Below are 20,434 nucleotides of genomic sequence, written 5' to 3'. Positions count from 1 at the left end.
ACTCCATTCTATTTTCCTGCGATTTTCGTTCGATTAAGTTCAATCAATATCAATTTTCACTCCGTCTGCATGTTGATTTTGGTTCGATAATCTTTTCAAGATAGGGGTATCGTTCAAACCTTACCTGGTTTCCTACTCCAAAAACACACAACATGTGACAAGTACTTTACGATAAGAAAACGATTATGGGATTATAAACTATTCTTATACGTTTTGTTTTCTTGGGTTTCTTTCTTCGCCTTCCTATGTGAATATTTGGATAATATACTTATGTTTCCCTATTTCAATAGGGTATTCATAGAGAATGGATCGTTGATGGTCAAATGTGAATTAGCATGTTTGATTTTTCGGTATGGAATTTATTTTTTTGTTGAAACAACTTACAATCCAGAATATGTTGTTATGGAGCTAATGCTCTTTGGGGGCAAACACTCTTCCGATTTGATTCGAGGAAAAAACATCTCAGGACCGGCCCTACGGAGGAAGGTGGATGAACTTATGTGTACCGGGCTTAAACCGCACACAATTAAGACTGGGCTTGGTCGCCGAAGGGGGTTTATCGGTTTGAGAGTTTCCTAATGATAACCATTATTCTAATTTTGGGATTCATTATGTTTCCTAATTGCAGTTGGTTCCCAGCACGTGCTTTTAGGGATTCTGGAGAGGCCTATATATAAGAAGAAGAGATGATAGTATTCTCCATCTAAATTTTATTTTATTCTAACAATGTCGACGACGATCCGATCCGAAGAACTGTATCCTAGCCAAGATGATCTCCTTTACGAAGAAGAAATTCTGAGAAATCCTTTCAGTCTAAAGCTATGGTGGAGATATATAATTGCTCGCAAGGAATCTCCCTTCAAAAAGAGGTCAGTATTATACGAACGATATCTAAAAGCTTTACCAGGCAGTTACAAGCTCTGGCATGGATATCTTAGAGAACGTATAGAGATTGTACGAAATCTTCTTGTAACTCATTCTCAATATGAGAGTGTAGAATGGATATGTTTAAGATTGTCTATATGTAAGTCCAGTCCATATGTATTTGAGTACATAACGTCCTGTATCCATATGATATATTATAAATATACATGTCTCTTAACCCTACAGGTTAAGAGAGCTTTCACAATCGTTCATGGTATCGAGAGCCGGAACGATCTCTTTGTCTTAAACCCTAGCATCAAAAACTTTTCTTCTTCACAAACCCTAGTCTTCAATCTTTTTTTCTCGCATAACCATATTCTAATCTTCTTCGTTCGTTTCTTTTCTTCTCCCACCATGTCAACTACATCTCAAACCATTCCAGCTATATCTGAAGTTGGATCTCCAACCATTGCTGCCTCTACGTCTGTTAGTATTGGTTCTCTCCTGTCATCTTCTGACAAAGCACCGCATCTACCATCTTCTACCAAAATAGTTCTCTTGGACAAAACTAATTACCTTCTATGGGAATCTCAAATAGTTCCGATTCTCAAATCTCAAAGACTCTACAAGTATCTTGAAGATTCGTTTGTTATACCCCCAAAAGAGCTCTTCGATACGGTTACTGAAGACAAAACTCCTAATCCTGAATATGAAGAATTGGAGGTTATTGATCAAACCATTATCTCTTGGATCAACTTCTCCCTTACTGAACCTCTCAAAAATGAATGCGTTCGTCGTGGAAACTCTATTGAAGTTTGGAAATATCTTCTCACAACTTATGAAACCATTAACCTTGCTCGTATACTCCAGCTAAAAGCTAACCTCTCGACCATACAAAAGGGTAACTCTACTGTCTTTGAATATATCTTAAAGATCAAAGAAATTTCTGACTCCTTGGCTGCTGTCCTCCAACCTGTCTCTGATCTTGAGATCGTATCTACTACTTTACGTGGCTTGGGTGCTGATTGGACTAGTATATACACTGCTGTTATTGCTAGAACAACCCTACCAACATTCACTAAACTGCATGCTTTACTTTTACACCATGAGTCCCACCTGTAGTACCTTCAAAACCTCCAACATAATGTTTCTGAAATACAAAATCCAACCTCCTTCTTTTCTGGTGCTCCGTCTACTGGTCGTGGTCAATCCTCCTATTTTAATCCTAGTGGTTCCTCTCGTGGCCGTGGTTCGTTTCGTGGACGTGGCAATGTTTCTGATCGTGGCAACTGGAAAAATGGAAATCCTAATAATTGGAATAATGGTGGTCGGGGAAATTCAAATAATGGTGGCTGGAATACCAACTATTCCAATGGCAATTGGAATACTGGTAATGGAAGGGGCTACAATGGTGGTTTTCAGCCCAATCCTAGGCCATATGGTCGCGGAAATTCAAATTATGGTCATGGCTCAACTACACCTTCTGTCCTTGGTCCTCCTCTGCAAACGTCCGTCACCTGTCAATGGTGTGGAGCTAATGGTCACACTACTCAAAGCTGCATTCGTTTAACTCAAGCTCAGAATATTGATATGCCTCAGCCCTTCTCGGCAATACACGTTCAATCCATGCCTTATGAAAACCATTGGTTTGCCGACACTGCTGCTTCTGCTCTTATGACATCTGATGCATCTCAAATGGTGAATCGAGTCGACTACAACGATAATGATAAAATACTTGTTGGTAATGGTAGGAATTAGTGATATTACTCTCACTTCTCCTTCCTCTCAGTTTCTTTTGAAAAACACTCTTCATGTACCTTACATGCCAAAAATCTTGTGTCGGTTGGACAACTTACACGTGATGCTAATTGTGTTTTTATCTTTGATCGTGATGGTTTTTCTATTCAGGATCGACGAACGGGGGCTCCTCTGTACAAGGGAAAGAATGAAGCTGTCATGTATCCAATTTCCCGTCGTGTCTCGTCTCCAGTTCAGTCTTCCGTTTTATCAGCCTTCTCTTCCACTACAATTGGCATTCGTGAAAATCCAGCTACATGGCACATGCGATTAGGCCATCCAAATAATAATGTCTTTCATACTCTTAAGAATAATAAGCTCTTTTCTTTTAATTCTAGTTCTTCTTCTTTCCCATCTATTTGTCCTAGCTGTGTTGGTGCTAAACACCATCGTCTTCCCTTTCAGTCACGCAAAGTTTATTCAAATAAAGTTGGTTCTGTTATTCACTCTGATTTATGGGGCCCTGCACCCTTTTAGTCTAATTGTGGTTTTCGTTATTTTCTCTTATTTGTGGATGAGTGCTCTCGTTTTACATGGATTTACTTCCTATCTGACAAAACTCAAGTGTTTCGTTGTTTTCTGGATTTTAAAGTCATGATTGAAAAGCAATTCTCTACTTCCATTCTTGGTTTGCAAACTGATGGTGGCAATGAGTATGCGGATCCTTTAAAATCATATTTGATTGCCAATGACATACAGAGTCATTCTTCTTGTCCTAACACACCACAACAAAATGGTCTTGCTGAACGGAAAATACATCATATTACAGAAACTGGTCGTGCCTTGATGTTGCAAAGTGGTCTCCCTGAACAGCTTTGGGCTAAGTTCTATGCCACATCTACTTATTTGATAAACAAACTCCCTACTCCTATCTTGTCCAATACTTCTCCCTTTTTTGCTGTGCATCAGCTCTCTCCTGATTATGAGTTCCTCAGAGCGTTTGGATGTCGTTGTTACCCTCTCTTGTCTCACTTTCGCCAAAACAAGTTACAACCATAGACTCTTCCACGCGTCTTTATTGGTTATAGTGATCGTCATAAGGGCTATAAGTGTTTCGAAGTCATCAGTAATCGTGTTTATATTTCACATCATGTCATTTTTAATGAGTCTCTTTTTCCATATCCCACTGACATTGGTGTAAAGCTTCACATTAAATCTACGTCTCCATCTATACGAACTCTTCTCAGTTTGCCTAATTCAGTTGCAGCCACTCACTTTCCCTTGTCATCGCCACAGCTAAATCCTTCATCTCCTCCACAGATTATTCATACCGCTCCCTGCAATGAAACATCTGTTGCTTCTGAATTCTCTCTTCCTATTCTGTCTTCATTAAATTCTCCTACTTCCAATTCTCTACCATCATCACCAACTTCTTTATCTCCTTTGAATTCATCTTCCTCAACTTCTTCTACCTCTCTGTCTACTCCTTTACAAGACTCTCCAAAATCTGTGTCTACTCCTATACAAGAATCTCCAGAATCTGTGTCTTCTTCTGTATTTCCAGACTTTCCCAATGTTCACGGGCCTCCAATGTCGACTACTAATAAGCATCCTATGGTTACCAGGCTAAAAGATCATACTATTCAACCACGAAGCTTTAAGGGTTGTTTTTCCACTCGATACCCTATATTGCACTGCTTTATGACTCAGTACAATTCTCTCCCTGCGGAGCCATCGTGTTTTACAATTGCTTCTAAATCTCCGGAATGGTGGGCTGCTATGCTTGATGAAATTAATGCTCTACTTCGTAATCGTACTTGGTCACTTGTACCTCGTCGTCCTGGTATGAATATAATCGGCAGTAAATGGGTTTATCGTGTTAAACAAAAGCCTGATGGTTCTCTTGATCGAAGGAAGGCTCGCTTGGTTGCTAAGGGTTACTCTCAACAATATGGGATAGACTATGATGAAACGTTTAGCCCTGCTGTAAAGCCGGTGACTATTCGTTTGGTTTTGAGTTTGGCAGTTTCTTCTTCTTGGCCTATTAAACAACTAGACGTTAAAATTGCGTTTCTTCATGGTTCTCTTGATCAAGAATTTTATATGGCTCAACCAAACTATACATTCGAAAGAGCTTTATTTACCATGCGCAAGATGCCTAAGATTTGGATCATGTATTTGCAAACCCTAACTGAACAAATATTAGTAACGCGTAGGCGCGGGTGTTTTGATAGAGCATTATGTGCTTTACCAGTCACCCAACATGATAGAATATGGAAACCTTATGTGTATTTTGTGTGCCAGAAAGGGATCCCAATTCAGCCTTCACTTAGGGTTTATAGGAGGTATTTAAGGTCTGATCCAGCCCAAATTGAAGATTTTATTGAGTTTTCGAAGAATTCCAAGTTATGGCAAGAAGCTGCAGAGAGATTAGCTCAAGTTTTGAATGATGAAAAGTTTTACAGTGTTAAGGGCAAGACGAAACATCAGTTGTGGCTTAAATTGTGTGATTTGCTTACTAGTCATGCAACCGAGGTGTCAGGTTTGGAAGTCGATGCGATTATTAGAGCTTGGATTAGCAAGTTTACAGATATGGTTGGCACTTTATGGATATCTTTGGCGGATTATTATATTCGTAAAGGCTTGTTTGGGAAGGCGAGGGATGTGTTCGAGGAGGGAATCACTACTGTGGTTACCGCTAGAGATTTTGGTGTTATTTTTGATGCGCATTCTCAATTCGAGTTGAGTCTAATTTCTGCTCGTATGGACTCATTACATGACAATCCAAGAACCAAGCAAAAAGAAGAACAGGGAAAGAAAAAAGAACAATAGACGAAGTACGTTTTAATCCCAAGCTTTCACTATCTGAGTTTACAAAAAAGATTCTGCAGGGTTGCTGGTGCAATCATCGTGACGACATTGATTGGAGGATAGCTAAATTAGACTATCTTATGGACAGAAGGCCTGAGCTTGCTAACAGTGTTCTTCTGCGGCAAAATCCTCACAACGTTGAACAATGGCATAGAAGGGTCAAGCTCTTCGAGGGTAATCCAAAAAAGCAAATACTGACCTACACCGAAGCCGTAAAAACTGTGGATCCTGTGAAAGCAGTGGGTAACCCTCACACTCTATGGATTTCTTTCGCCAAGCTTTATGTAGAGCACAACGATATTGCAAATGCAAGGGTTATCTTTCACAAGGCAGCGCAAGTTAGTTACAGAACGGTAGATAATCTCGCCATTGCTTTGTGTGAGTGGGCCGAGATGGAACTGAAGCTTAAAAACTTTGAAGGAGCACGGGAGATATTGAGAGATGCAACAGCAGAGCCTTCGGAGGAGGTTAAAAGGAGAGTTGCTGGTCTTGGTAATGAACCAGTGCAGATGAAGTTGCATAAGTCCGTGAGATTGTGGACATTGTATGCTGATCTAGAGGAGTATATGGGAACTCTGGAGTCCACTCGTATAGTATATGTGCGGATACTTGATTTGAATGTAGCTACGCCACAAATTATAATCAATTATGCGGGCCTATTGGAGGAGCACGGATACTTCGAGGATGCCTTCAAGGTTTATGAAAGAGGTGTGAAGATATTCAAGTATCCACACGCAAAGGATATTTGGGTCACGTATCTCTCCAAATTCGTCAAAAGATATGAAAAAATGAAGATGGAAAGGGCAAGGGAGTTGTTTCAGCATGCAGTTCAAACGGCCCCAGCTGATTATTTGAAGCCGCTGTATTTGCAATATGCAAAACTTGAAGCAGATCACGGTCTTGCTAAGCGTGCCATGGAAGTCTATGACCAAGCTATAAAAGCTTTACCTGCCAGGGAGAAGCTCCAAATGTACGATATTTACATAGCCCGTGCTGCAGAGTTTTATGGTGCTCCAAAAACAAGGGAGATATATGAGCAAGCCATAGAATCTGAGTTGCAGAGGGAAGATGTCAAGACGATGTGCATGAGATATGCAGACCTTGAGAAGAGTTTAGGAGAAATTGATCGCGCTCGTTCTATACACATTTTCTCATCCCAATTTGCGGATCCACGATTAGACAATGATTTCTGGAGTAGATGGCATGAGTTTGAGGTGAAGCATGGGAATGAGGACACTTTCAGAGAAATGCTTCGAATAAAGAGGAGTGTTTCTGCTAGTTACATCCAGACTCATATCATTCTGCCGGAGAATCTACTGCAGAAGGATTCAAGGTTAAACCTTGGAACTGTGGACATATTGAAAAGTGTTAGAGACCCCGAAGATGAAATAGCTAAGCTAGAGAGACGGTTAGCCGCTGCAGCTCAAGATAAAAGTGCACAATCCCGTGTCACCCGTACACCATCTGGTGGAAGGAAGGTTGTTGCAGACCAGGATACTATTGAATTACCCGAAGGCGATGACGATGAGGATGTTAATGAAGTCGAAATTGCACGTAGAGATATCCCTGCTGCGGTATTTGGGGATTTGGCTCGTGAACCTGAAAATGTCAGGAAGAGGGATAATGATGGCAAGCTTGGCGCCCTTGAGAGGATAAAGAGGCAAAAGACGGTTAGGTCTTTGATAGCAGTATGAGCTATGTGGTAGAGATGGAACAGAGTCGTTTCTCGTGCACCAGAAAGGTAAAATTTAGTGTTTTGATGTTTGAGTGTTCCGAGGCTTTTGGTTTTCTACTTGGTGGTTTTGGATTAGTCTTGCATTGTTGAAGTTGTAAATTGAATTCATAGAATGTCTATTCAGTTAAATTGTACAGTAGTATCCAAAATTTCCATGCCGTTTCGTTCAGCTTCTAATGTCTATCACTGATAAGTCTTAACTATGGATCAGTTTTGCATTTTTGTAAGTGCAGTTTTACGGGGATTATAAAAAGATAACTACAAAAATTTCCAGCATTTATTTGAAGTTATATTTAGACAATCAAGCAAGGGCTGCACAAGATCTTTTGATACTGTGTGATTAATCTTTGATTTATTTTCTAAATATTTCTTTCTATATTTAATCCGATAATCCTTGATTCCGGGCCTCTGGAAAGAGCTGTAATCTCTCGTGATTTCTTGAACTTATTGCTGTTGAGTTTTTTTCCAACTGTAATCCTATAAATATACAACTAAACACTCAATAAGAGAAGGGAATAGTAATCATGAAAAATATTGCGTGTTTGAGTTTTTTTCTAGTACTTTTAGTCGGCATTCTATTACCATCAACAGGAAATGCACAAGTAGGTTGCGATGATGAGACTAATGCTTTAGCACGACTTTGTGCAAAGTATGTATTGAAAGAAGGTCCGCAACTTCAACCATCATCGGATTGTTGTTCGTTGGTCAGGCAAGTATTCATACCTTGTATTTGTGATCATGCCACTGAAGAGATTGCAAAACTTATTAGCATGGAAAAAGTTTTTTATGTTGCTGGTATCTGTGGCAGAAGAATTCCTCCGATGAAGAAATGTGGGAGTATTCGGGTTGGTTCAAGATAAGATGTCGGATCGCAGTGAAAGAGGATGATTTAGTAGTAAGAAATGTCTAATTAGCATCAATAATTTTTTTTTCTAAGAAATGAAAATCAATAAAATTAAGTTGTTTTTTTTTTTTTTAATTTATTTTGCAAGAACTGAATCTAGTGATGATTCCTCCAATCAGGATTAGGGGTTTCGCCCCGGACGGGTTGGACTGGCCCAACTACTTGGTCCACCAACTCTCAGACACACTTTTTAACTACTTTTTGCAGCTTGGGAGCTCTCCCCTAACTGTCAACTGTCGAAGTTAAATAAAATTCTCTCTGCAAGAACCTAAATACATTAGTAATATGAACCTGATTGATGTGGGTAATCGATACATACCTTCATTATCTTCTCAAAACTAACAAATTAACGAATCACAATCCTCCAACCCTTCTTTTTGTACTTGGATATATTTGAATGATCAATTCTGTTTCATGAGGTGATGCGACTGATGTCTGTTCAAACATTAATGTCCTTGCCATCCCCTATCAGTCACAAGCTTCCTTATTTTAGTTCAATTCTAACAGACAACATGGCCTGCCGTTGTACTCGACGCTCTTGCGGCTTTGTTAACAATAAATTTCCGGGTTAAAGGACAAAATGCCCCAAAATCGACCCCCCAGGTTTGAAAATGCCCCGGACGTTAGGCAAGAAATTAAAATGCCACATTCTGTTAGTTTTCAAATTTTGGTCAAAATTGGGGCATTTTCACTACCTTTGACCAGTCAACTATAGTGTGATTTTTCATTTTTGCCCTTCGCAAGAAAAAATACCCGACACGTACTGATATGGTTCTCTTAACACGTGGGCATCTATTTCAAGGACACGTGGTCAAGGACTGACACCTGTAGCAAATGTGTGTTTCGTACGTGTGCTACAGGTATTATCTTCACCAAAATCGATTTTCAGCCACAGAAAGAAATCGAAAGTTCAGAGAGCGATAGGGTTACAGGCGAGAGAGATTGAGAGATTGATAGACGGGAAGGACAAAGGGAACTGCAGATCGATAAGATAGATGAGACGGAGTAGATAAGAGGCAGGTTTTCTCTTCCCGGTGACGAACAGGTAAGTTTTTTGTTCAGAAATTTGATGTTTTAGGGTTTGTGATTAACCATGTGATGAGTATCTTTCTACATTTGATCTGTTTGATTTGGTATATGCTTTACGATTTGGGGTTAGGGTTTGTGAAATTGGTTTGCGATTTAGGATATGTGTTAGGATATTTATGATTTTTGATTTTTCGATTCAGGGAATGTGATTATGAAATTGGTTTGAGATGATGTTGTTATAATCTGAAGTTAGGGTTTGTGACGATTTGAGATTTAAACTGAGTTGGTAATTGCTGCAGGGTGATTTGAGAAAGTAAAAATTAGGGTTTGTTTGTGAAACTGAAGAAAATTGGTATGATTATGAAATTAGTATGATTATGAAAATTGGTATGATTATGAAATTAGTATGATTATGAAATTTGATTGTGTTGTAATTTGATTCAGGGAAAATGAAATTAGTATGATTATGAAATTTTTGGTATGATTACTGTAATCATTAGTATGATTACTGCAAAACATTTCTGTAACTACCATGGCTGCTAACACCCTTGCTGTATTATTTTGTTTCATTACTGTAAAAAAATTTCCTGTAAAAATTTGTTTCATTACTGTAATCATATTATTCAGTGTTTTGTTTCATACTATTTGTTTACAGTAATGATTACTGTAAACTTTGTTTCACTACTGTAATAATTATTGTTTTTTTGTTGGGGAGTTGTTACAGAATGGGTAGCAAGGATAGGAATTTCTGGTTAACTGATATAGGTGGCCGGTTTAGAGACTTGCATATTCTTGGTTGTAAAGCTGGTACCAGTGGAGATGCTTTTATGGCTATGGTAAAGACTAGGTTGGTGAATGAACAAGGTATGAATTCTACACTTGAACTGTTTTTATTTAATGATGAAGAAGGGAATGCATGTGATAAGTGTGAATCAGAAGAAATGTTTATTTCATTTTGGAACAAAGGGAAAGTAAATAAAGATAATTTGGTCAGACTGTGGTTCACTCCAATTATACCTACTCCTTCAGTGAGAGAATGGGGTTATGTTTATGATGCTTCCAGTGTTAGTGGGGTAAGTGGTGTGACTAATTATATCAGCCCAGTGAGGAAGAAAACTGTTAGTAAAAGGGTAGAGGTTAGGAGGAGTCCAAGACTTAATAAGACTGCTACTGTTAGTGGGCTTAAAGATATGAAACCAACAAGACTTGATTTTGAGCATGAAGAGCAAGTGGAATTGACACAAGCATCTGTTGCTGACAACCATGTTCATGAATCTCAAAGTATTCCTACACAGTCATCTGTTGCAGCCAACCATGTACAGGGGTATGAAGATGACCAGGTGAATTTGCCTAATGTACATCAAGATGAGTGTCATCCTGATGACAAGCCTGACTTTCTCTTTAAGGACTATGATGAGGAAGAGGATGGTGAAGATGAAAGTGAGGATGAGAGTGGAGATGATAGTGAAGAAGAAACACAAGAACAGATGAATTATGAAGATTGGGTTTCTATGTGTGCTAGGGGTATAGATGTTGGTAATGACCCTGATGATTGTAATGAAGATTTCAATGTAGGTGGCTTTTATGAAGAGCAGAGTGCACCAGTGAATGCATCTTCAGATGAAGATCTTCCCAGCCAAGAAGTCACTCAAGAGGAAGAAGCTAAGTGGGAAGAAGATTTTGGTCAGCATTTAAATGAACCACAACGTCTAGAAATGATAAATGAAGATACTCCTGAGGTCACACCTGGTGAAATAAGTACTGGTATGGCTTTTGGAAGTATGCAAGCTTATAAGGATCATTTAAGAGAATATGCAGTGTTGAAACACAGGGATTTTAAGGTGAAGAAAGGAGATAAAATCAGACACTATTCTTACTGTGCTTACAGGGATGCCCAAAAGTGTGCTTGGATGGTGAATGCAAGAAAGGTACCAGAGAAAGATGATATGACAGTCACAGTCAGAGAATGCAACATAGAACACACTTGTAAAAATCCCAATGAAGACTACAGCAGAAAATGCAATGCAAAATTTGTAGCTAAGTACTTGTTGAAGACGATGGATGTTGCTTCACCAGTGGAGAAGGCAGATGATATAGCTAAGAAAATCATTAGACCTCAGTTGCAAACTGAAATACCAAAATGGGTTGCTCGTCATGCAAGGGTATCATGTTTATGCTTTGTTTTTGTTACCTTTTGTTTGTTTATTTAATAAATTTTGGTATATTTGAATTGCTAATTTTTTATCTGTGTGTGTACACAGAGATTGGTGCTAGCAGAAAGGGATGGAACATTTGAGACTTGTTACAAAAAAACACCACAATTGGTCATAGCTGCTACCTCATTGAACCCAAGGAGCATAGGTCATTTCAGCTGGTCCAGAGATGATAAAGATAACAGATTTGAGAGTCTCATTTTGGCGTATAATGCACAGATAAAAGGTTTTATGAATGGTTGTAGGATGGTTATTGGGTTAGATGGAGCTCACCTAACTGGTAAGTTTGGTGGTGTGATGCTTTCAGCAACAGGTATAGATGCTCAGAATGGGGTATTTCCTTTATGTATGATGATTTGTATGGGTGAAACTGAAGAAAATTGGTTTATGATGTTAAAAGAAATGAGAAAAAGGATACCAGATATGGCTGGACTGACCTTTATTTCTGATAGAATGAAGGGAATTCTTGAATCAGTAAAAAGATTGTATCCTTTGTCAAATCATAGATACTTCCTAAGGTACATTTAGTTTTGACTGGTAATTTTGTTTAATAATTTTTAAAGATAACAAAAAAATTTTAACAGTGAAATTTATTAATATTTGTCCTTGTTTATTAACTTTTAGCCCTTTACTTTTTCCATTGTCTGATTTCAAAAAAAAAAATTTGTTTTGAGAATCTTTTCATTGAATAATATTATCTACTTTTGTACTTTTACTTTATTGTATTATTATTATGGATTCTTTTTATTCTCTAGATCTGTGCATTTAAAGTTTACTAACTTCTATTTTGTTTGCAGACTGGTATCAACATTCTACATCCACACAGATTGAGAGATAAGGGAAGACCTTGTGTCAAGAGAAAGAAGTCTTGGTATGAGAAGAACAAGCAGCCCAAAAGAGTAACAAAGTGCAGTGTATGTAAAGGTCTTGATCATAACATCCTTACCTGTCAAGGTCCTCCAGTTGGTTCTAATCCAAAGAAGAAAGGAGTTAGAATGGAATGTTCTGTTAATGGAGATGAGTTTTGTATTACTGCTGCACCAACAAAGAAGATGAGGAAGGCCTTGTCTGCACCAACTACTGCAACAACATCTGCATCAAAGACTGCTACTGCTGATGTACCACCATTTTCAAAGGGTAAGGAAGCTGCTACTACACCATCTTCTTCTACAGCTGGTTCCCAGAAAAAGTGTAAGGCAACTGCACCATCCTCCTCCGCTGCAGTTGATGTTGGATCTAAAAGGAAGGTACCATCTACTTCTTCTACACCTTCTAGTGCCTGTTTTAACCAGATTTTTAATGGTACTGTTAACATTTCTAGCCAAACAATCAACATTACCGAACCATCATCAAAAAGGGTTAGAAAACCTAACTCCAAGTATCAACAATAGAAATGTTGGGTTCTTATTTTATGTATTTTTATGTCTTTGTCTTTTAGCATTTATAGACCTATGTCTTTTAATGGCATACATACTACTAGTTAGTTTATGTTGAAAGTTTTAGCAGACTTTTATTTATGAATCTATGGATTTCCAATATGATAACATTACATTAAGCTTTTCTGACATGAGTTTTGGTTGTGCTTTATCTTCTAATTGTGCACTTTATCTTTAGTTGTGCACAAATTTGATCTTCAATATTATCTAATTGCTTTTGTTTCTTCATAAACATTGCATCAGAAACCCATTGGAAATCTTCACATTCTAGGCATTTTAGGTAGCCAATACCATAATTCCATGATGTTTGAGCTATGTTTAAAATCCTCACCTTTGTTGAATTGCATTTGGGGTTGATACATCTAGTCTGTGACCAAGGACAATCAGAAAATTTGTGATCACCAAAACAAGCTTTACAACCTCCATTGTACTGAGGTGCAATGGATTTAATTGCATCATCAAACCATTCGAAGTATGAACACATGGGATTAGAGCAAGAGAAGAATTTCTTCCCTGAATTAGCACCATCTTTGACCTTTAAAAGTTTACGAATACCATTACAAGGAACTAATTTACACCTTGTGTAGATCCAATGACAATCAATTGATTGATGATTTCTTTCGTTGCACATCTCACATTCCTGGCTTGATGTAGCAGCCATTATGAAGAAGGAATTTTTTTTACTGATTTTTGGTTGGATCATCTTCACAATTTATAAGTCAGGGGAGACAAAAAAAAATGACCGTTATTACAACGGTCGGAATATCACAACGGTCGGAAAATCTAGCCGTTGATTAGCTAGGATGTTCCACGTGTCGCGATCCTAGCTAGTCATTTAAAAAAAACGGTACATGTAATGCCCCAAAACAGGACCCTAGATTTTCATCTTGGCCATACATAAGGGTATAAATGTCAAACGATTTCCACGTGCGGGCCACATGCTTACGCATTTGACCACTTAACGCTCTGAAACGGAAAACATAACAGAATGGGGCATTTTGATACGGTTTTGGGGCATTTTGATTTCTTGCCTAACGTCCGGGGCATTTTCAAACCTAGGGGGTCGATTTTGGGGCATTTTGTCCTTTAACCCTAAATTTCCATATCGCATGTACTTTTTGCCTCAAAAGCTGTACCCAGAGGGCATCAGGCTCTGTAAGTACTCTCCAACCCAGTTTTGCGACCACGGATTTATTCAGGTGCTCAAGAGATCTTATTCCCAGTCCTCCATTGTATTTGTTCTTTAAGAAACCAATCCCAACTGACAAAATGCAAGGGCTCGAGTCTTTGTTGAGCCCTCACCAAAATTGCGAATTATTTGGTTCAGTCTTTTAATAACCTGAATAGGTAGGATCGAAGTCGCCATGAATCTTTTTGTAACTTGTTAAGAGAGAGTTAATCCATAGACAATGAATTCCAAAATTTGGCAATATTATTTTTGTTGCACCCATATGAAAGTATGTTTCCCTTTAATTTTATTTATAAAATATTTTTGTCGTTGTGCGCTACGGTCTCACACAAAATTAGCTGACAGGTTATGTGCAATTAACCAGTCCAAAATTTTAGTGTTTGAATGTCTTCGCCGTTGGTCGGTAAGCTTTTACGATATACTATATATCATCACTTTTAGTCTAGGTCGAACATAAAGTTAAAGGATCAGACGATGAACTTTTTTTTTTTGATCGGTGATCAGATGATGAACATTACCATCACTAACCCCATAATCGCTGATAAGGGAATAACCGTTTGGTGCTAATTCTCAGCCGCTGGTTTCTTTAAAACATTAGATCTTTGTTTTTACTGAAGAAATTGACTCTGATTCAATACACTCATTGGAATTAAGGAACCCCTCAACAGTAAGCTAAATAGATGGATTCGTTCAATCAGTGGACGGAATGGATGGATTCATGGCGAATAGGATTAAAAACAAGTCTGGATACAGATTGGCCTAAACAACCAACAACTTCAAAACTTCATAAAGATATGATTTTCATGTAATACTATTTTCTTTGAGGGTGAGGCCACCATTTTAAGCAGGAAACACACACAAAGAAAAAGAAGCATTTGAAATGTTCAATATATTTGCATAAAATCGGATTTCATATAACTCAATAGATAAAGCCAAAACAGGTAAAAGAAGAAACTAAAAAAATCCAAATCAATTATAAGACAGGATGTACTTAGACTCGAGCGCATTCTTGATTTGTAGATAATGACTTTACTTCGGGGCAGAGTCTTCACTTTTGTTGATTTCCTTTGTATGTATATAGTTGATGTTTCTAATGTTATTGTTCATGTAATAATGTTGTTGCTGCTGTTGTTCAAATTGCTGGTGCTGTTGTTCACTTTTGTTGATTTGCTTTGTGTATATATAGTTGATGTTTCTAATGTTATTGCTCATGTAATAATGTTGTTGCGGCTGTTGTTCAAATTGTTGATGCGGTTGTTGCTGATGCTGTTGGTGAAACGTCCCTGAATAACCACCAAATTGGTAGTGATAATTATTCTGATGATGTTGAATACTTGGGGAGGACAGCACAGAATGCGCAAAGTTGTTACCTGCAAACTGAGGATTATAATAATTAAACTGATCTCCATACTGACGATGGTGAACTGGTTCAGACATTGTGGCATTCTCATGACCTTCAATTTTAATACCTGCTTGCCCTTGGCCATCTTTTCTTTCTTTTTCTATCCTCTGCCTCTTATTGCAAGAATTGTTGATACTATTTCCAAACTGAGGATTATTATTCTTTGGTGTTGACACATTACTAATACCAGCACCCATATCAACACAACTAGAACCAAGGATTTCAACTGTTAATGTAACATACCCCCATTGATCAGGCTTTGCATCTCTCCACATGTCAAAAAAGTCTAATTCACAAGCAATCAAATCTAAATCCCAATATATTTTCACACCAAATTCTGGCTTCAGACCCAAACATGTCAATTTATCCTTTACCATATCTTTAAACTGATGAAAACTAACAAAAACGCCTTTCACCACAAAAATACATATTCTGACCCTTCAAAGTGCCATTGTTTATGGATATCATGAAATTCCTTTCTTTAACCCTCCTGAAATATATCAAGCATACACAACATGCAGTTTGTATATCATTTGATTTCGGAAAAAACATTCACATTTAGGGTTATTTGAACAAGAAAAACCTATGTTTTTCAGTTTCCACATTCATGCCTAAATTTCTTTCCTTAACCTCATTCCAGGACTCATTTACTTACTCTTTTTCCCCAAACTAACCTAAATCAGAAAAGAAAAACCCAATCTTAAAGAACCCTAAATTCGCTTTTTATCAAATTAACACAATACAACGAAAACAAAGATAAATACACGTTGGGTTTCTATTACTTACTCTTTTTGAAGACCCATGCTGCTTCGATTTGCAGTTTTCCTTCTTCTTCTCCTTCTCCCTTTAACTTCAACTGTTCTTCAACTAATCCAACAACGAAAAATTCCAGTGCTCTCGGTTTACCATTATCTATTCCAACTAATCCAACATCAAATACTAATCTTTCCCTCCTACTCTCACATCAGAAATCTCCCACTCTCTCGACTGGTTTCTTTATCTCTATCGACTGTGGTTTTTTTTCTTGTTTTTTTTTTTCTTCTAAGAGAAGAAACCAAACCCGTGAATATAAAGCCCTAGATTTGGTTTGTTTAATCATAAGCCGTTAAAAATCATCGAGATTACACCTCGATTAGATGAAAACACGTCGCACCGGGAGCAACTTGTCAATTCCTATATCAGGTGAGATCTCATATTCCAAGATACCAAACGGTCAATGTATTGTACGGTAAATTGACTTTTTAACCTTGTTTCACAGAAACTTTTATTTTGGATTTAAACACCGAATTTTTTCACCAAAACTTCTCTTCTTCTAAAAGATTCATGGAGGTTTTACAGATAACCTAACAAATAAATACTCCCTCCGTTCTTTTTTAATAAGTCAGTTTTGTTTTTAGCGAAATTTAAGGAGATTAAGAGAACTAATCATTGAAAGTGGTCCTCATGATACTTGTCAATAAAAGAAGTGAAGTGAAATGGTCCCCATGACACTTGTTAGCAAAAGAAGTAAAGTGAAGTGGTCCACATGACACTTGTCATCAAAAGAAGTTAAGAGAAAAGTGGTCCCAAAAAAATAAAATAACATTTGACTTTCCCAATTAAGAAACTGGCCTATTTTTTTGAAACTTTTATTTATAGAAACTGGCCTATTAAAAAAGAACGGAGGGAGTAGTAGATTTATATGGAAGGCAATGCACCCGACAAGGATATCATATCATGGTCGAGTCTTGAGAAATTGATTGTGTAAGTTCTTGTTTAGAGTATCTACTGCGAAGTGCCGAAGGCTCGACCTGTCATCAGGTCGGAACGTGTTCATATCAAGAAAACTCACGCAGCAAAGCAATATATACACCAATAATTTCCTAGTTGTGTTGTGTTAATTAGAAAATAAAAATTCGAAATGCTATTTGGTTTCCTATTCTCCACCTCCTTATTCACCTTTCTATAATCTAAGCCTCACATCTATATCGAGATTCGTATTCGGGTTCCGGTGGGGTTCACCATTCTCCTAACGTGGGCTTTAGATTGTAGGAAGGAGAATAGGAAGTTGAATAGCACTGTAGAATAAAAATAGAGCAGATAAGATAAGAAATTATGTTGGATGTTCATAAATGTGATCTAAAGGATGTTGGCGGGGGGGTTTTGTTCAGCTGCATATCGCCAAAAGAGACGCGCGTCTCTAGTAAGGGAACCGGCAAACCTTCAAATTTCCCCATTCGTTTTACATATTTACCCAGTGGAGTAGAATGGAAGACCGGCTCCGTCTAGCCCGTACTACTCCAAATTGCCCGTTTGGGCCTGATATACTAATAAAGTTAGTATATCAATTGACATGATAATAATAAAGCAGGAATCACACAGATAAACAGAAGCATTTAAAATGTGGAATATCCATTCATATGGCTCAATTAAAAAAGCCAAAACAGGTAAAAGAAGAAACTAAGAAAATCTAAATCAATTATAAGACAGGACGTAATTAGACTCGAGTGCATTCTTGATTTGTAAATAATAAACTGTAATTGGTTTACTTCAGGGCAGAGTCTTCACTTTTATTGATTTGCTTGGTGTGTATATACTTGACTCTGTTAATGTTATTGTTCGTGTAATATGGTTGTTGTTTTTTGATCGGTAAATAAGTAATTTTATTGAGACTTAAGCCACCAAAGAATACAAATACAAGGAATTAGTCACCGACCAAGGTAGGACAAGGAATTCACCTGGAGAAAAAAGAAAATCAAGCAACCAAAAGAAACCAAAAAGAAAACCTCTACAGTAAACACATAAATATATGCGAGGTGATTTTCTCATGGTGGTTCGAAAACCACCGTCTTCCAATTGATCATGAACTGCTTAAGAGAAATTTTCTGAAACTCAGGCTGCAGATACAACCAGTATGCAATGATATGCTTGATAGATTGGATGATCTTGGCTGTTGTCGAGGACTTGTTTTTGAAAGCTCTTCGGTTCCGTTCCTTCCAAAGGTTCCATAAAATAGCAGCGGGAAGGGCCTTGATGACAAGTGACTTTCTGGAGCTAATAGAGGAGCAAGGCCATGTACTAAGAGCTGTGTGAATTGAATGAGGAAGAACCCAGTTCAGATGAAATTCAACCTTGAAGAAATTCCATATGTAAATAGCAGTCGAGCAGTGGAGAAGTAAGTGCCGTGAGGTTGTTGCTGCTGTGGTTCAAATTGTTGATGCTATATGCCAAATTGCTGGTACTGTTGTTCAAATTGTTGATGCGGCTGTTGCTGATGTTGTTCAAATTGTTGATCCTGTTGTTGCTGATGCTGTTGGTGAAACATCCCCGAGTAACCACCAAATTGGTACTGATAATTATTATGAGGATGATGTTGAATACTTAGCATGGAATTTGAGGGCATCACAGAATGCGTAAAGTTGTTACCTACAAACTGAGGATTATGATAATTAAACTGATTTATATACTGACGATGGGGAACTGGTCCAGGCACGTTTGAGGACGTTGCGACATTCTCTTGTCCTTCAATTTTAATACCAGCTTGCCCTTTGCCACCTTTTCTTTCTTTTTCTATCCTCCGCTTCTTATTGCAAGTACTGTTGATACTATTTCCATCATTACCGTCACTATCAACCTCAGCAGTGGATTCAGTTCGTTTGCCGTTCTCGTGCCAGTGGACCCGGCATATAACCCAATCATCCAGCCTCATGTTGTTGCTGCTGCATCCTACTTTTTCTTTATCGCCACACATGACATATTCTTTCATCTGCCAATTTGTTCCAATAGCATCTTTTTTATTCTTACCCACGTAGAACCTAAGGCTATTCTTATAACCAACAATTGTCCTTCCGTTAACTCCTGGAATCTCTTTAGTTTTTGATCCCATTCTCCAGTGTCCTTGGTCTTTTTTGACACTTCGATCAGCTTTTGTCCCATTTTGATATTTTTTATTTCTTGCTGAAAAGAAATAAGCATCCATGTCTTTGTTTCCTTCTGCAATATAGATATATCAACAATAATAAGTCGTAATAGAGATCAATTAACATACAAGAAACTACAAGAAACTGGCAACAAGGGTTTAACATGATCAAGAAAATTTAACCAAGAGCATGTAAATATGGATAGGACACAAAGGCATATGGACATACATATACAAACACTGAAACGACATATAGTTCAGTACTTAAGCGAAAAGAATCAATCAAAGGCATGCATGCATACGTACCTAACAGCTCTTCAGGATGATAATCGTAAATATTTGTGTCAGGGATAAAAGAAGGTCGAAAACGAGTAGGATCTTTAATCTTGTTCTTTATGTAATAAGACACCAACTCATCATCGCTTGGCTGAAGCTTGAAACCGGGTGGAAGATTTGGGTGCTGAATCCGAGGAGGATGTTGAATGGGTTCTTGATTGATGACTTCTGGTTCGTCGTCGTGAACAAAAGCACTCTTACCCTTGTAGTCTTTAAGCTTTTTGTCTCCCATCTTTCCGCTGCTTGTTTTTTCCCTTACTACGTACATAAACTATTTCTCAAACTACTCTCTTTATTGCTGCTAGCCAGCTAGCTAGAACACAGTCGAGAAACTATATCTTTCTGATGATCTTTGTTTACTTGTGGCTAGATGTACAAGAAATAGGATGACACTGCTGCTTATATATGACTACTTTCCGACTTGAAAATTAATTCTAATTTGACAAGAAGTAGGATTACTTCACTGATCGGGGAGTATTCGATTTTTTTTAGTTTTCCTTCTTGTATAAGGTTTTAATTTTTAAATGGTCAACGTGTCGGGCTGGGCTCTAGACTTTGTATGGTTTAGCCTTGGACACGGTTCCTTGTTGAGAAGAAATAGGATTACTTGTTTACCCTTGATCATTAAGATTCTTAAAGAACTGTCTAAAAATTTTCAGAATTTACTTGAGATTATATGCCTGTTAGATGGAATTTAAATTTTGATTTATATATCTTTAATTTATTTTTAATATTTCTTTCAAAATTTGATCTCATAATCCTTGGATAGATCATAGATAGTATGCGACAATTAAGTTACAAGAGATAGCATGTACTGTAC

General features: G+C 37.7%; 3 protein-coding genes and 1 pseudogene across 3 annotated transcripts; 2 read left to right on the top strand and 2 right to left on the bottom strand.

Moving 5' to 3' along the window:
• The first annotated feature begins 726 nt into the window (after positions 1 to 726).
• Positions 727 to 7,166, top strand: LOC113290436 (annotated as a pseudogene).
• A 2,691-nt stretch (positions 7,167 to 9,857) lies between these two features.
• LOC113290435 lies at positions 9,858 to 12,744 on the top strand. The gene is made up of 3 exons (XM_026540042.1): positions 9,858 to 11,302; positions 11,402 to 11,827; positions 12,151 to 12,744. The coding sequence occupies exons 1-3, from the start codon at positions 9,866 to 9,868 to the stop codon at positions 12,742 to 12,744; spliced, it is 2,457 nt and encodes an 818-aa protein (XP_026395827.1). The 5' UTR covers positions 9,858 to 9,865.
• A 2,097-nt stretch (positions 12,745 to 14,841) lies between these two features.
• On the bottom strand, positions 14,842 to 16,396 carry LOC113285405 (homeobox protein 13-like). The gene is made up of 2 exons (XM_026534296.1): positions 16,167 to 16,396; positions 14,842 to 15,870 (listed from the first exon to the last, which is right to left on the bottom strand). The coding sequence occupies exon 2, from the start codon at positions 15,755 to 15,757 to the stop codon at positions 15,008 to 15,010; it is 750 nt and encodes a 249-aa protein (XP_026390081.1). The 5' UTR covers positions 15,758 to 15,870; positions 16,167 to 16,396; the 3' UTR covers positions 14,842 to 15,007.
• Positions 16,397 to 18,579: 2,183 nt separating this feature from the next.
• LOC113290434 (NAC transcription factor 29-like) lies at positions 18,580 to 19,846 on the bottom strand. Its single transcript, XM_026540041.1, has 2 exons — positions 19,585 to 19,846; positions 18,580 to 19,352 (listed from the first exon to the last, which is right to left on the bottom strand). The coding sequence occupies exons 1-2, from the start codon at positions 19,844 to 19,846 to the stop codon at positions 18,580 to 18,582; spliced, it is 1,035 nt and encodes a 344-aa protein (XP_026395826.1).
• Positions 19,847 to 20,434: the final 588 nt, after the last annotated feature.

This window comes from Papaver somniferum, chromosome 6, assembly GCF_003573695.1.
Source record: "Papaver somniferum cultivar HN1 chromosome 6, ASM357369v1, whole genome shotgun sequence".
NCBI classification, from domain to species: domain Eukaryota; kingdom Viridiplantae; phylum Streptophyta; class Magnoliopsida; order Ranunculales; family Papaveraceae; genus Papaver; species Papaver somniferum.
Note: the sequence above shows the minus strand (reverse complement) of the source record. Positions and strands in the feature narration are given on the sequence as shown.